The sequence below is a fragment of the Rhineura floridana genome, chromosome 4 (genome assembly GCF_030035675.1).
Source record: "Rhineura floridana isolate rRhiFlo1 chromosome 4, rRhiFlo1.hap2, whole genome shotgun sequence".
Lineage (NCBI taxonomy): Eukaryota > Metazoa > Chordata > Lepidosauria > Squamata > Rhineuridae > Rhineura > Rhineura floridana.
The window spans coordinates 205,256,636-205,273,274 of record NC_084483.1 but is presented as its reverse complement, the minus strand read 5'-3'; the positions used below and the strand labels follow the sequence as shown (position 1 = coordinate 205,273,274).

Sequence of the window (16,639 nt, the reverse complement as noted above, 5' to 3'; positions counted from 1 at the left end):
CTGGGTGATGTCAGCTTCACTTCTAGAAAGGGAAAACATCCTTTTTGTTCAATGGTTTAACAATGGTTTGGTTTAACAACAGCAACAAAAGAATGCAACACAATTAAACCCCTTTGGAATGAAATTTTTTTGACTGTCAGTGACATTCTGCACCAACCTATACCACAGGATCCAGTGCTAGTTAGCCCCCTTCTCTATTTTCAAGAGGTGTGCATTCATGGCCAACGTGAGGTTTGTTCCAAGTGGGGTCGTTTTGGCTCACAGCTCCGCCCCATAGAGCAGGGGCAGGGAATAACAGTCCATGGGACTCTCCTTAGGCCATGACCATGCCCAGGCCAAGTCCCTCCCCAGCTCTGCTCTGCACGCTCCTTGAGCATTATTTGGCTGGCTGGGACGCGCCCTTGATGATGGCTCTCGCTTGCCTGGCTGGAGAGCAGAGAGGGGTGTTAGAAACAAGCCTCCTGGACAAAGGTGAAATTGACATCCATTGCTCCGCCCCCTTTTGCCTCTGGCCCCGCTCGGCATTGGCACGTGGCCCCCGGAAGGCTGCCCAGAAGGGCATGCGGCCCTCAGGCTGAAGAATTGGCAGTCTTTTAAAACAGTTGTCAAAACTGCTCTGAGAATGGCGTGTAGGGGCATATAGTTTGTTACCTGGGTGCTACTGACATCCCCGAGGATGTTTCAATAGGCACCTGCGTTGGCCGTAACAGATGTCTTTCTGATCAGATATAGGCCTAAATCTCGAGGTGGCAAACTAGTATCTGGATGATGCCATTTAAGAATGCAGGTGGTGGTGTGGTTTCACGTGCTGGAATGCTTCTCCTTGCCAATTAAATTAAATTAAATTAAATTAAATTAAATTAAATTAAATTAAATTAAATTAAATTAAATTAAATTAAATTAAATTAAATTAAATTAAAATCCTTTCCTCGCTGAAAACTAGAATGTCAAGACAACCCCTTTCCCTTGATATGCTAGCTTTCTGTGCAGAGGAAATGTTTTTGTATGGTGGAGGTTCATTCATTGAACCCCTGCCTCCAGCCTGAAATGGCTCAGCCCAGACACAGGCTGAACCATTTCAACTAGGGCTATGTCAGCCCTCCAAATGAAGAAACTGTGTTTTCTCATTCAGTGGGAATGGAGCCAAAGACTTGCAAACACACACATGCACACACAATGCAGTTTACAGTGGAAGCACCATGCTCAGAAAGTCTCTTTCTGACTTCATCTTCCTTGCAAACGGAGGTTCAGGGTAGTTTAAAAACCTGCCAGATGCAGAGCTTGGAAAAGTTACTTTTTTGAACTACAACTCCCATCAGCCCCAGCTAGCACCATGCTTTTCTGCTCAGGAGCTACTGAATTAGCCGCTGTGTGCGTTTCTCAAACAAAGCCTGGCATTGCAAATCTTGTTCAAGATCACCAGGAGTTCAGATGCTGGGGGCTGCCGATGGTGGCCTTTGTCCCTTTTGCTCTGCACTTCAAGTCAGCTGCTTTGGAAGGGTGAGCTGCTAACAGAACCTTTCGCTTTCCCCATTCATTCCGTGGTTGTGTGCATCATAAGCCAGCGTCTCCTAGCAACTGATCCCATGAAGTATGGCCAACTTATCCGCAGAGAGTGTCGAAACAGTCATTCAGCTACAGGTAAATAAAAGGAAAGAAACATTGAAACTGATTCTTGCAGCCCGGGGCAGGGGGGGGTCTGGGGCAATCGCCCTGAAATCTAACACGAAAAAAAATGCTGGCTGGATTTGCATCAGGATGCCTCATCTCAAATGGCTGTAGCTCAGTGACATCTCCAGACAGGACTGGGAAAGACCTCTGTGTGAAATCCTGGAAAGCTGCTGTCAGTTAGTGTGGACTATACTGAGCTAGATGAGCCAGTGATCTGATTCAGTACCTATGTTTCCTTGAGAACTGAGGCTCTTAAACTGAATGTTCAGAGTCAACAGTTTGATATTTGAGGCTTAAGTTTGGAGAGATTTTTCGGAATGGATCTTGGGTTTGTATGTGCGTGTTGCTTGTAACTGTACGTGTGCACGTGTGGTTGAGAGGGGGGTCAAATTTTGATGGCACAAGATATGTGAAATTTTAAAAAATGAAGCTACCACATTCTTTTGATGTAGATTTTACTTATTTCTCAGCTTATTTATTCAGTTTACAAGCTGCCCTATAAAAAAAGATCTCTGGGTGGCATGCAAGGTAAAATAACGATAAAGTTGAAAATCACTATTTATAATGCAAAATCACAACTGTAAAATGAAGACAAATCACTTTCTCAATGGATACTGGTAGGAATGCCGAAGTTTCCACAAACCATAGTTAAGATTAATAATATTTTATTTTATTTATTAAGCTTATTACAGAGCAATCCGACTCAGGGGAAGCTGGCATAAGTGGTGCCGGCACAAGAGAAAGCGGCATAAAGTTCCGACGCATCCAAGTGCCACTCAGGAGCTTTTGGGATGAATGAATGCCGGCTTGGCAGGGAGCTGCGTGCAGAGACCAGAACGAAAAGCCTGCTCTCCCAAATACCCAGGGCAGGTGCCAGGCATGCTGGGGCCCTTGGGCACCAACCTGCACTGGGCCCTAGCACCCGCATGCATGCCCCACCTACCTTTCCCTTGAAGTGAATACTGGCCGCGCTCTGTGCACATTCCTACCATCAACCAAGATGGTGGCAGAGGCTTCTCTAAGAGGCTTATGCCTCTGCCGCCATCTAGTTGATGGCAGGCATGCTCCTGCAGTGTGGCCAGCATTTACTTCAACGGAAAGGTAGGTGGGGCATGCAGGCATGCGTCGCGGGCCTGCATGGTAGTGGGGTGCCTGGGAGCTCCCTCTCTGGTTTCCCTGGCAGGGTCGGGAGCTGACACTGCTGTGGATTGTGGAAGGGACCACTACTCACCCACCCTAAGGAGGGGCTCTTAAGGGGCCCCTTGGCCAGCGCCCAACCTGGCCGCCCTCTGGTGCCAGCCCTCCATCAACACTCCTCATTGACTTCTATTGTATTTATTTTCTTAGGCCAACCTTTTTCTCGGAGTAACTTTTGCCTGAATTGGGACCTGCAGGGGCATGAGTTAGGTGTGGCCTATGTCCCCTCACCTCGTCCCTCCCCTGACACACCCCTGGAACACCCTTTTGGGGGGACTTACGCCAGTTTCACTTACACCGATCTTGGCTGAGCTGACTGAGCTCCGGCTAAGTCAGGCTGAGAGACTTACACCAGCATAGCCCAGCTGAGCTAGGATTTAGCTGAACGTCATCAGCCGGAGATCTGCTGCATCCAGTTCCCCTCATCCCAACATAAATGTGAGTTGGATTGCACCCTTAGTCACTTACACGAGTGTCGCAAGGCGATGCTCCATTTGTTTGGTTCAAGCCATGTGTTGAGTCTCAGTTCATCTAAAACAGAAGTGAAAGCTTCCAAACTCCTGAAACGGGAGCACCAGGCTCATTCTCATCTACTAAACGATGGCTTAGCATTGCATCCGAACCAGCCCATAGAAGAACAGGGCAATGAGGAAAAGATCCTGAAACATCTTAACCTGAAGCCAGCTTCCTCATGTCTTGCAGACCTACTGGGAAGGATCAGCAGCGACTGGTTCTTAGCAATCATGGTGAGGAGCCTCACAGGATGCTAAAGAAACAGTGATTAAAAAAAGAGAGAGAGTCTGCAGCTCTCTTGTTGCCTCCCTGGGCCCACAGTGGCCATAGGGGAATGCCCCCCTGCCCTGCACAAAGCCCAAAATGGGACACAACATTATAATATCCAAAGGGGGGGTTCTGGATCCAGATTTGACGGAGCCTTCTGTTGGTGTTTCTGGATGTTTGCGTTGTCAGTGCAGCTACACTAGAGATTGAGACGGTCAAGAAACTCCAGAGGCCAGAGATAGTTTCAGAGTCCTTTACTTGGACATTAAGGCATGAACGCATACAGGCTACAAGACGAACGGTTTCACTTTTCCCTCACGACACCTGCTTCTCCACACAGAATCAAAACCCCCACAGCCAGACTGGCAGAAGCGCTCCAGCCTATATCTCGATCTGTTGCCTTGACAGCAGGTGCTGGCCTTGAGGCTGTGCCAGGCCTCTTGCCAAGGCTCTCCAAGGACCTTCAAGAAAACTTAACTCATCCTTGCTCTCAGGCTTTCAGGCTTGATGAAAAAATAACCAGAGGTAGTATTGCCTATGGGTTAACAGCTCCCACCTTTTCATCAAGACTGCACATTACAAGTACATTTCAGCAGTACATTTCTACAATACAATACATAGGTATACATATGCATCCAGTAATACATTTCAGTACATTGCAGCATACATTACATTTCAGTTTACAGTTCACACAGCTCAAACTTTATTAATCAAACTTTGGTTGTACACAGGTCAGATACAAAGGCTCTGCATCCATCTCTATTTCTTCACACATACCCGGGCCTCTGACTACACCCACCGTAAATCTGTCAGGCGGCTTTCCAATGTTAGCTCTTTCAGAGCGTCTTAAGGGAACTGGAGCTTCGGCTCCCACTGCACCACCACCTGAGCTTGTTCCTGGCACAGCTTGCTCAGGATATGTTAAATTATCAGCCTTACGTTTCTTTGTTTTACGTTTGCTCCAGATCAGTTCATTTAATGCATCCTTCAGTGGTATTTGTGTTCCTTCCACTTTCACCCCTTGTGTTGGCTGTTGCGTTGGTGTTTCGTCTGACCCATCAAGAATAACTGTTTGTCTATGATCCCAAGGCTTGTCTGAGACTTTAATGCTTCTGCTCAGAACAACCTGCTGTGTTTGTGGAACCCAGCAACATGCATATCTCTTAATATGATGCACTCTCTCAGGCTTTAGCCTGATGTCATTAAATGATGGCTCTTCCATCTGGACAGTAAATGCTGACGGTGTGCTTTTAACGGCAGTCTTCTTGCAGCCCTGACCATCATTCCTTTTCCGCCCCATTAAACTCAAGTCATTAGCACACTTCACACCCATGGTCATGCTAAACAACCCCTGCGTCATAAATCCCTTGCAAACGATCTCACCTCCTTTTTTCACAAAACATTTGTCCTTTTCAAACTCCACTTTAAACCCAGAACTGGTTAATTTTCTGACTGACAGGATATTGTTTGACAATTCAGGAACAAACATACATCACAAATAATGCCAATCTTACGTAATTTCAACGTCCCTCATGCCTTCACGGTTCACCTTGATCCATCTGCTAATAGAACAGAGTCTTGTACTGCTTTTGATGTGTGAAACAAACTCCTGTCCTTTACAAGTGTATGGGACGCACCACTGTCACAAACCCAATCAGTCTCAATAATCCGAGGCTTTTCTGTGCTAACAAAGTTCACGCTGCTCTGCTTCCAGCCTCCATCTCTGTTTCTTTGCTTGACTGCACAGTACCTTTGAATGTGCCCACGCGCTCCACAAAAATAACACGCTTTAGTGCCCTGCTGCTCTTTGAAGCTTGCCTGCTTACTTTTAACAGCTTGCAGCTCAGTCTTTTTCTTCTCTTGTCGTCTCTGCCATTCCTGGTTCAATTTTTCTTCGATAAAGTCCAGATTTAACCCCCCAGAGGGCATGGCTTCCATGGCCATCACGAAATTGTTCCAAGACTCATCCAGGGACGCCAGGACAATATAGACTTTCTGAAGAATACTATGATCCATCCCTCTATCCTCTAACTCAGCGAATAAGCGCCCGAATTCTGTGAGATGCTCAGTCATAGTGCACTCATCCGTTAAGTGCATCTGGTACAGCCGCCTTGCCAGACACAGCTTTGATCCCGCTGTCTGTTGCACATGAAGAGCCTGCAACACTTCCCAAATCCATCTGGCTGAGGGTTCATCTCTCACGTACAAAAGTTGAGAATCGGATACAGCCAAGGTAATAAACGCCTGCGCCTTCTCATCTCTGCGCTTCCAGGCCGCTGTAGGTGCCGCTGGTGGGGCCGCTTCTGTAACATCAAATAAATCCTCTTTTATCAGGAAAGCTCTCATCCTCAGCTTCCAGCTGGCGTAATTCGATTCTGTAAGCCTTTCCATCGGCATGCCTCCAGACATGTTAACAGCCATCTCCGCTCATCTCTGTCTGGCACGATCAATCAAGCTGCCCTCTGGAACACTGTCTTCAGTTCACACCAGCCTCTTACTCCCGTGTAGCATGCGCTGGATCTGGGCCCATAACCCTGTTGGTGTTTCCGGATGTTTGCGTTGTCAGCGCAGCTACACTAGAGATTGAGACAGTCAAGAAACTCCAGAGGCAAGAGATAGTTTCAGAGTCCTTTACTTGGACATTAAGGCATGAACGCATACAGGCTACAAGACAAACGGTTTCACTTTTCCCTCACGACACCTTCTCCACACAGAATCAAAACCCCCACAGCCAGACTGGCAGAAGCGCTCAAGCCTATATCTCGATCTGTCGCCTTGACAGCAGGTGCTGGCCTTGAGGCTGTGCCAGGCCTCTTGCCAAGGCTCTCCAAGGACCTTCAAGAAAACTTAACTCATCCTTGCTCTCAGGCTTTCAGGCTTGATGAAAAAATAACCAGAGGTAGTATTGCCTATGGGTTAACACCTTCAGCAAACTGCCCTCTGGTGGGCTCCTCTCTCTACTTGCTGGTCCGGGCAAGCTTGCCAAGCAACACTAAGTTGCGGGGCTGCCACTTAAATGTCCTGCAATGCCCTATGGATCTCCAGCTGTTTCTGTCTGGCCTTTAGGACTGTCCCCATATCCCTCACCACTGTGCTGGCCACTACATTTGACTGTTTGTGCCTGGCTGGAACGTTTCCTGAAAATGCCTCTTGCTTGTCTGGATGGTGGATAAAGAGGCACGCGTGTGTGCATGCAGGCGTGGTTGTGTACTCAACCCTCTGACTTTTCTGTGGTCGAAATGTAGCCAACTGTGGAAAGGTGAGAGTCACACCCATTGTTCCATCCACTTTCCTCTCTGGCCCCGTCCACCATTAGAATGCGGCCCCCGGGGGAACGGGGGGGAGTGTGGCCCTTGGGCTGAAACAGGTTCATCCCGTTTGTTCAAGTGATTGTGTCCTGGAAGTGGAAACAGAATCCAGCACTAAGCCCCAGATACACCAAAGGTCAGTCTAGCTGCCCAAGCATTCCAATTGGCTGCTTTGACTGTCAGTATGCCTACTGAAATAGCAGCATAAGGTCTGAAGGTCGCACTCTTTGAGCCCTTCTTACTGAGAAATCCTGGGGTGCCTCTGTCAGATTCTGTGATGCAAAATTTCATAGCCACATGCGAAGTCCTAGAAACAACCAAACAATTGTTATATTTATTTATATTATTATTATTAATAATAATAATATATTATTTATAGTAATAATATTTATTTCATAATATGTATTGTGTTACTTTCAAAGCAGTAGTAGTAAGAGTATTGTTTGATTCTGAATGTCGAATTTGTATAGCATTTCTTAGGTCACACCTACACCATACATTTAAAGCACATTAATATACATTTAAAGCATAAGGCTTCCTCCCCCAGAGAATCCCGGGAACTGTAGTTTCACTGTCACAGAGCTACAATTCCCAGCACCCTTAAAAAACTACAATTTCCAGGATTCTGTGGGGAAGCCATGTGCTTTCAATGTATGGGGTGGATGTGACCTTATTATATTGTTTCCCTTTTTGTCAAGATGTAAACTGCTTAGAGATTTCTGATGAAATATGTATAAGTTAATTGATCAATCAATCAATTAAATATTGTCGAGGCCTGGTTTTTTGCCCATGGTGGTGGGGTTAAGAGGCCTTAATCAGGCATTTCTTCCTCTGTGTGTTTCATCAGCAGAAAAAAGGCCGTCAGTACCTGAGAGGTTTGCTGGGGTGGAAGGAATTTGATGAAATCCGGGATTTGCGCCAGAGCATCCAACTTGACATCCATTACCGGAGCTTGGTGTTTGCTGCCGAGAAAGGCTTGTCCTGGCCGGCTGCGGCAGAAGTTGGGAGGTTGACAGCAGAGCTGCTGGAGGAAACCAAAGGTGAGACAAGCCAACATGGTGGATGGCATCTAGGGAGTAGGGATGGAGGTTTGCATTTCAAGCCAAACTTAACAAATTTGCACTTTATAAAACCATATGAGAACCAAACCAAAATTCACACTTATCCGAATTTTACAATGCAGTTCTCTAACTGCAACGTTTACAAAAATGCATATATTTGGGGGAAGTGTGCATAAAATGAAGATATTAGTGAAAAGAACATACAGCAGTGCATTGTATTAGGAAATGTTGCTTGCAAAAAATGTGTACATTAGTCAAATCTGCATACAGAAATGTGTTTATTAGTAGAAGTTTGCACCAAAATGCTGAAGAATTTTTACGAGGATTTTTTTTAAAAAGTTTTTTTGCACATTTCTTCAGAAATATGAATTTAAGATAGGAAAAATGAGAAACCATGATTTCTAGTGATAAGAGGGTGGAGAAATTTGGTTTGGTTATTTACTTCTTTATATATGTATCAGTTAACGCCGACTTAGCCTTCCAAGTAACATAAAAAACAATTACACAACCATCAAAATGTAAAACCTCTATAATTAAAGGACAGGGTACAACAAACTAATTAAAGTATTAAAATACAAACACTAATTAAAATATGCAATAAAATAATCCCATTAAAACAACACAGCAATTAAAACAGGAGACTCGAGGGAATGCCAATGTAAACAAATACATTTTCAAAAGCCGGCAGAATGCCAATGCAGATGGAGCCTCTTATATTTCAGCAGGGAGGGCAGTCCAGGGCCACCAGTGAAAAATCCTGTCTCCACATCACCACAAGGCGATAATCATCAGGCTGTGGCAAGACCTTTGGGGTTCCATTTGTCAATGTCTTTACTGGGCAATTGACTGGGGGATCAGTCTTCCAGGTAACCTGGTCCAGAGTTGTGTATGGCTTTATATGTAAGTAGCAAGACCTTAAAACTGGCTCAGTGGTTAACAGGTGTCCAGTGCAGATCCCTTAGCATGGGTATGTTATGTGCCCAATAAGGGGCATCACTCACCCGCCTGGGCTGGTTCACATTTTAATCCAAGCGTGCCTAATTTGCTTTTCCCGAAACAATATGTGAACTGAAACACAACTGTCCTTTGAAAGGCATACTTCTCGGAATGTGACAGTGCAGTTCTGCAAAGGAATGTGTACAGAAATGGTCATCTTAGCAGAAAGGGTGCACAAAATGTGTATATGAGTGAAAACAATGTAACAATAAGCGTTATTAGTGGAGATTGCTTGGAAAAATGTGTCTACTAGGCAAAATTGCATGCAAACAGTGTATATTAGGAGAAATTTGCACTAACATGTTCATGAGGACTTTTTAAAAAACTGCAAACTTATGTAGAAATGTGGAGAACTGAACTTAAAAGTGGAAGATGAGAAAGTGAGAGAAACTGAAATTGATAGTTTTGCCCATTGCTACCCCCAGGAAAGATTGCCAGCTTTAAAAAAAAAAAAAAAAACTGATTCTGCTCCTGTGCCTTTGACAGCAGAGTGATATGCAGAAATGTAAGAAGCAAAGCTTTTCCTGGCCTGGAAATAAGCGGTGGGAAAAGGTTCCCCTCCTAATTTTATAACGTGTCAGGCTGCTGTCGAACGCAGAGGAGCAGAGCTAGAGAAAGAAAAAGGTGTCCACCCTCACCACAGTTTGGCTGTGCGGGGATTCAGAGATGAAAGTGAAGCAATGGGGCAGTAACGTGCTGCATGTCGAAAAGATGGCATGAAGCAATTTCCATTGAATTACAAACAGTTGTCTAATGAATACAGAGTAGTTCTTATCACAGTATAAATGATAGAAACTACACCCCCGGCAACTTTCTGTACAGGCTACCTGTGAAGACAACATTCTTGTGCTTATGTGTAGATAAAGGGAGGGTTTCCCTGGTTCAGAGCTTCTCACCCTTGCAGGAGCGGCACCTAAGAAAATCCCTGTTTTATGAGCTCCGTCCACCTTTGCTGCTGATCCTTGCACTTTATTTACTGGGTGATATCAGCGACTAAGGCAGATCGGTCTAGATAATTGCACTGGTAGATAAGTTTCAAAGGCAATAGATGGGTGGGCAGATCATCCTTTTTTCCAGCCATGGGGCTAAAACCCAGAGCAGTAAAAACTTCCAGCCCAAACAGCTGAACCCAGCATTCCAAGAGAGAAGATCTGCAGGTTTTCCTGGTTTGCAGATGACATGCTGCCAAGCTCACTGCCTGGAAAGGGGTGACCCTGTAGTCTGGGTGATGTTTTTTGCCTGTCTGTGATCCAGGTCACAGATATAGAAGACAGACCTCACCCTCTGCCAGGCTGGCACATCTCTGCTCTGTCTTGCGCAAGTCGAGGCTGCCTGTCTATCAGTTTCTGATTAAAACCTGAATCCTGCCCGACCTCAGCTGACCTTATTCTGGTTGACAGAAAAAACAATAGCAGGGGCTTGAATTTGAGATGCTGCCTAGCCTGTTCTCACTAAACAGGAGATCAACTGGCCAGCTCTAGGGGGTGGCAAGGTGAGGGCGAAGGATGGGGTCCTGAATACGAAGGGGGGGACAACTGAGGCTTGGTTTGGCCTATGCCAGCTGTCCCTTCAGTTGTTTTTTCTACATTTCCAGGTTGAGGAAGGCTTCTCCGTTCTGTTGCTCTAGCGGCTTATCCACATGGGAGCATTTCTTTATAGCAAATACTTTTACCATCATAATAGATTTGCAAGGTCCACACTTTGTGCTCAATGGTAGCTTCAAATCCATTGTTTTCCATTCATATAAGTAGCCATTCCTCTGGGAAGGATTAGTGTCGCTGTTTCCTTGTGGCCCTGCCCTCTAATTTTACATTTTTACTCCCTCCAGTTGCTGAGTTACTGGGCATGTGCAAATATTTTTGACCTGCATGGTATTTCCACTCCCTTCTACCCCCACTGCTTCCTGAAGTTTAGTGGTTGACAAGGTGTGGTCATCTGCCCCCCCCTTTCTCCACTGCTCCTTGCTTTTTCTGAGTTAATTGCCCCCCCCCGGAAAAACAAATATACTGATATTTTAAACAACATATTGATATCAATATTTTGAGAAAATATGAACTGATGTTCAGATGAAATCTTCCTGTAACTTGAGCCCGTTATTCCAGGTCCTGCACTCTGGGATGATCAAGAAGAGATCCTGGCCCTTGCTGAGCAGGCAAAAGGGGGTTATAAAGGAGAGAGCCCAGGAAGAGAGTGTTCAGGAAGGGATGGAATAAGAAGCAGAGGCCTGAGGGAAGGATGTGAGGAGGATAAGGAGGGGTGAGAATTTTGATACAATTCGCATTTTAAGCAGAATTTACCAAATTCACACTTTCCGAATCAGTATGAGAACCGAAAGACAGCCATCCTTAGAAATTCAGATTTATTAGAATTTTGTGATGCAGTTTGCCAACTAAACAATATTTACAAAAATGCATATATGAAGGGAAATTGTGCATAAAAGTGAATATATGAGTGAAAATAACATGCAAAAATGCATTAGATAACGAGAAGTGGCTTGCAAAAGATGTGTTGTTGTTATGTGCCTTCAAGTCGATTACGACTTATGGCGACCCTGTGAATTGGTGACCCCCAAGAGCATCTGTCATGAACCACCCTGTTCAGATCTTGTAAGTTCAGGTCTGTGGCTTCCTTTATGGAATCGATCCATCTCTTGTTTGGCCTTCCTCTTTTTCGACTCCCTTCTGTTTTTCCCAGCATTATTGTCTTTTCTAGTGAATCACGTCTTCTCATTATGCATCCAAAGTATGATAACCTCAGTTTCATAATTTTAGCTTCTAGTGATAGTAATTATTGGTCTTTTTCGCAGTCCATGGTATGCGCAAAGCTATCCTCCAACACCACATTTCAAATTTCAAAGGTACAAAGATGTGTACCTTTGTTAAAACTGCTTACAAAAATGTGTTTATTAGGAAAAATTCGCACTAAAATGTTGGAGAATTTTCATGAGGATTTTTTTAAAAAATGCAAATTGCTGCAGAAATGAGGAGAACTGAATTTAAGACTGGACAAATGAGAAACTGAGAGAACCGAAATGGACAGATCTTTCCATCCCTAGAGGAGGAGATGGTGATTTAGGGAAAGGAGAGCTGAAGACTGTCTTCCCAAAGGCATTTGCAAGAATGGGGTTGACAGGTCAGGCAGGTTCTGAGGCCTCCTTGGCAGGGCTAGCGCAAGACCTTTTGCAGCCTGGAGCAAAGGACAGAATGCCCCTCCTCACCCCGCCATTCCACATTCAGAAGCTGACCGGAGCGGCAGTTCAGGAACATCGTGAGCAGCCTTATACTGAGTCAGGTCATTGGTCCATCTAGCTTTGTACTGTCGACACTGACTGGCAGCAGCTCTCCAGGGATTCTCCCAGCAGTACCTGGAGAAGCCATTGGGGGGATTGAAACTGGGACCGTCTGCAAGCAATCAGATGCTCTACCCACTGAGCTATGGCCCCTTCTCTGCGAAAGGGTGTCAGACATTACCTTATACTGAGTCTGGTCCCCGGTCCACCTGGCTCAGTATTGCCTTATGCAGGGGGTTCCCAAACGGTGATCTCTGGACCGGCAGCGGCCCACCAGCTTCATTGAGGCGGTCCACGGCATGTCCACATTAAATGCTCGTTGTGATTCTTCAGTGTTTTTATTGCTTAGTTCCTTCTATTGTATTTTATGCTATGGAATTCAAATTGTAATACAATACAACGTATAAGAAATGAAAGCAATTAAAAACCAGACAGCATTTAGCACAGCACATTGCAACCACTACAACGGGCAGAAAAATAATTTAGTGGTCCACCAAAGCCCTCAGCAATGTTCAACCACTGATCGACACTGACTGGCAGCCACTATCTAATCCAGAGATTCAGCCAAGGAGCCTCTCCCAGCCCTATCTGGAGATGCCATTGGGGACTGGCCTGCATGCAAATGAGATTTTCTGCCACTGAGCAACAGCCCTTCCGGAGTTCAATCTTCCTTTAACACCAGGGATTAGTGAGGTGGCTGCCTCATTCTGCCTAACAGCGGGGCCGGCACTAACTGTGTATTTTGGGTATCTGGTTGTCACATTAGTCAAGCAAAACCAGCAAAGCGTTTTACAAAACATTATCTGCTTGGGAGTAAGTTCTATGGTGTGCAAGAGGGCTTACTCCCAGGTAAGTGGATACAGGATTGCTTTCTAAATTATATATGATTTCTCTAAACTTGTGGATGTTTGAAGAGAGCAGCAGAACATAACATAAGATCAGGCCAGATTGCTCACCAGGGCAAGATGGTCTGAGCACAACTGGCACATACTAGCACACCTGCACTGGCTTGTAGCCACTGATAGCCTTATCCTCCATGAATTTGTCTAATCCTCTTTTAAAGCCATCCACATTGGTGGCCATCACTGCCTCTTGTGGGAGCGAATCCCATAGTTTATATCTCATAGCTGTCTGAAGGACTTTCTTTTGTCTGTTTTGAATCTTCCAACATTCAGCTTCATTGAATATCCACATCTTCTAGTGTTATGAGAGAGGGAGAAAAACATGATATAAATAATAATAATAATAATAATAATAATAATAATAATAATAATAATAATAATAGTTGTTATGTGCCTTCAAGTCGACTACGACTTATGGCAACCCTATGAATCAGCGACCTCCAGTATCATCTGCAGTGAACCACCCTGTTCAGACCTTGTAAGTTCAGGTCTGTCTGTGGCTTCCTTTATGGAATCAACCCATCTCTTGTTTGGCCTTCCTCTTTTTCGACTCCCTTCTGTTTTTCCCAGCATTATTGTCTTTTCTATTGAATCATGTCTTCTCATTTTGTGTCCAAAGTATGATAACCTCAGTTTCATCATATTAGCTTCTAGTGATAGTTCTGGTTTAATTTGTTCTAACACCCAATTATTTGTCTTTTTTGCAGTCCATGGTATCCGCAAAGCTCTCCTCCAACACCACATTTCCTGCAATAGCATCTGTCATGAACCACCCTGTTCAGATCTTGTAAGTTCAGGTCTCTGGCTTCCTTAATGGAATCCATCCATCTCTTGTTTGGCCTTCCTCTTTTTCTACTCCCTTCTGTTTTTCCCAGCATTATTGTCTTTTCTATTGAATCGTGTCTTCTCATTTTGTGTCCAAAGTATGATAACCTCAGTTTCATCATTTTAGCTTCTAGTGACAGTTCTGGTTTACTTTGTTCTAACACCCAATTATTTGTCTTTTTTGCAGTCCATGGTATGCGCAAAGCTCTCCTCCAACACCACATTTCAAATGAGTTGATTTTTCTCTTATCCGCCTTTTTCACTGTCCCAACTTTCACATCCATACATAGAAATCGGGAATACCATGGTCTGAACTTTGGTGTTCAGTGATACATCTTTGCATTTGAGGACCTTTTCTAGTTAATAGTAGTAGTAGTAGTAAGAGTAGTAGTAATTTGTTACATTTGTTAGATAGATAGCTATATTACACACACCTAAAAATACGAACAGATAAAGCCAATTAAAAACCTTAAAAAACAAAAACAAATGGCCACCCTGGGCTCCTTTAGGAGAAATGGCAGGATACAACTTTAATTAATTAATTACAACATCCCTAAAACACTCATCCAACACAATAAGGACAAGTCCTACCCCACTCCATTAAAAATGAGCACCACAGTAAAGGCTAATGTAACAAATTATGATGATAATAAACAATGACTCACTGCTCTTATTGTCGGTGGTGGAGTATTACCTTCTCCGTTTCCCTCAAGGCTTGCGTGAGCTGGTATTCTTTTGAAGCTACACAAATCTGTATCACATCTCCCTCTTGTGGCTGGGATACCAACCTGTTACCCTTAAAACAACCCTTTGAAACTAGAAACAAGTCAGTGCCAACTTGAATCACCACTATGCACATGGGGAGACCTTTGATTCAGTTGACGTTTACAGGTGAATCTACCTAATAAGGACTTTCTGAAACAAATCACAAAACACAGCCGTCCTTTGAAATTTGCACTTCTATGAATTTTGCAGCCAAGTAATGTGTACAAAACTATGTATATTAAAGCACGTAAAATGTTCATAAAATGCATAAATGAAAAAAAAAGCATTGTACTGGGGAAAATTGTTTAGCAAAACTGTGTAGATCAGGCAAAACTGCATATAAACGTGTAAGGACAAATTCGCACTAAAATGCTGATGAATTTTCATGAGGACTTTTTTAATTAAAAATGTCACAGACTGATGTGGAAATCTGGAAGACTGAAGATTAGAAAAATGGGAAAACTGGGAGGAATCAAAATTGACAGATTCGCTCATCCCTAATCACTACTCAAGGCTTCTTCATTCCTCCACAAGTGATTCGTGTGGTATGAATGGATGCACACGCCACAGCTTGATGTGTGTGCGCATCGTGCTGAGCCTGCAACAAAGCTGCAGCACATGGAACGGGAACAACTGTTCTTTATAATCTCAGAAGATTTCCGCTCCCCTTTGAGAAATTCCGTGAAATGCCTCCTCCCCCATTTTTTTTTTTGGCCACAAATTGGATGGAGAATTTCGAGCGGGCTTTTGTGCGCAGCTTTCTGTACCCCCCCCCGAAAAAAACACAAAATAAAAATATTTCAAAATCTAGCACACCAAGGTGACTAATGTTTCAATCCCTGGCATCTCCAGATGGGACTGGGAGAGGTGCCCAGCCCAAACCCTGAAAACTAAGCTAGATGGACCAGTGGTCTGACTCACTATAAGGCAGATTCCTACGAAAGTCTTGCACAAGACTGCTTTGTTATAATTGGGTAGCGTCACTATCAGAACAGTAGTCGTTTCTCTTGGTAGTTCCACTGTCCTCAGAATTTCAGTGGGTGGCACAAAGAAGGCATAGAATTCCCTCCCCAGAGAGGTGCATCGGGACCTTCGCTATACAGCTTGCGTAATATGCTGAAGATGGCCCTCTTCACCTGGCCTTTGACGCCTGAGAGAACTGTTGCTGCTGTTAAATGTATTGCCTGCCCTTCACCAGACGCTCCCAGAGCAGGTCACAATACAATATTAAAACCAGTTTAAAGCACATTACATTCACGGCTAGAGAGTGCCGAAACCCAGGGGAAAGCGGTGGGTCTTCAACATGCAACAGGAGCTGTATAATGGACCGCCTTATTCTTCTGATTGTAGATTCTTTTAACTGATTTTAGTAGTGCATTTTTTTTTAGTGCTGTAGCCCATCCTGGGACATTATGGAGAAGGATAGAAAAGTTATCTAAATAATAATAATAATAATAATATGCATTTTTGCAGATCAGTAAAATGAAATATCACTCTTATTATTATTAGTTACATTTATATACCACCTTTCCTCCAAGGAGCTCAAAGTGGTGTACACGTTTTTCTCCTCTCGATTTTATCCTCACAGTAACCCTTTGAGATTGTTTAGGCAGCGAGGCAGTGACTTGGCCCCAGGTCACCCAGTGAGCTTCATGGCCAAGTGGGGATTTGAACGCTGGTCTCCCAGGTCCCAGTCCAACTCTCTAACTGCTACACTGCACTGGCTCTTGCACAACACCTCTGTATTATTATTCATGTCCAAATGGACATTTTTTCACACACATACATACACGCAAAAAACAAAACCAAAAAAGCACAGACCTCCATTGTGCCCATTGTAAAACA

The 16,639-nt window shown here is 44.2% G+C and overlaps 1 protein-coding gene across 1 annotated transcript in view; it reads left to right on the top strand.

The window, feature by feature from the left end:
- The first annotated feature begins 217 nt into the window (after positions 1-217).
- Positions 218-16,639, top strand: part of C4H8orf74 (chromosome 4 C8orf74 homolog) — a 47,587-nt gene continuing 31,165 nt past the window's right edge. The window contains 3 exon segments of the mRNA XM_061626135.1: positions 218-226; positions 1,576-1,641; positions 7,804-7,996. Of these exon segments, the coding sequence (XP_061482119.1) occupies positions 218-226; positions 1,576-1,641; positions 7,804-7,996 (268 nt within the window).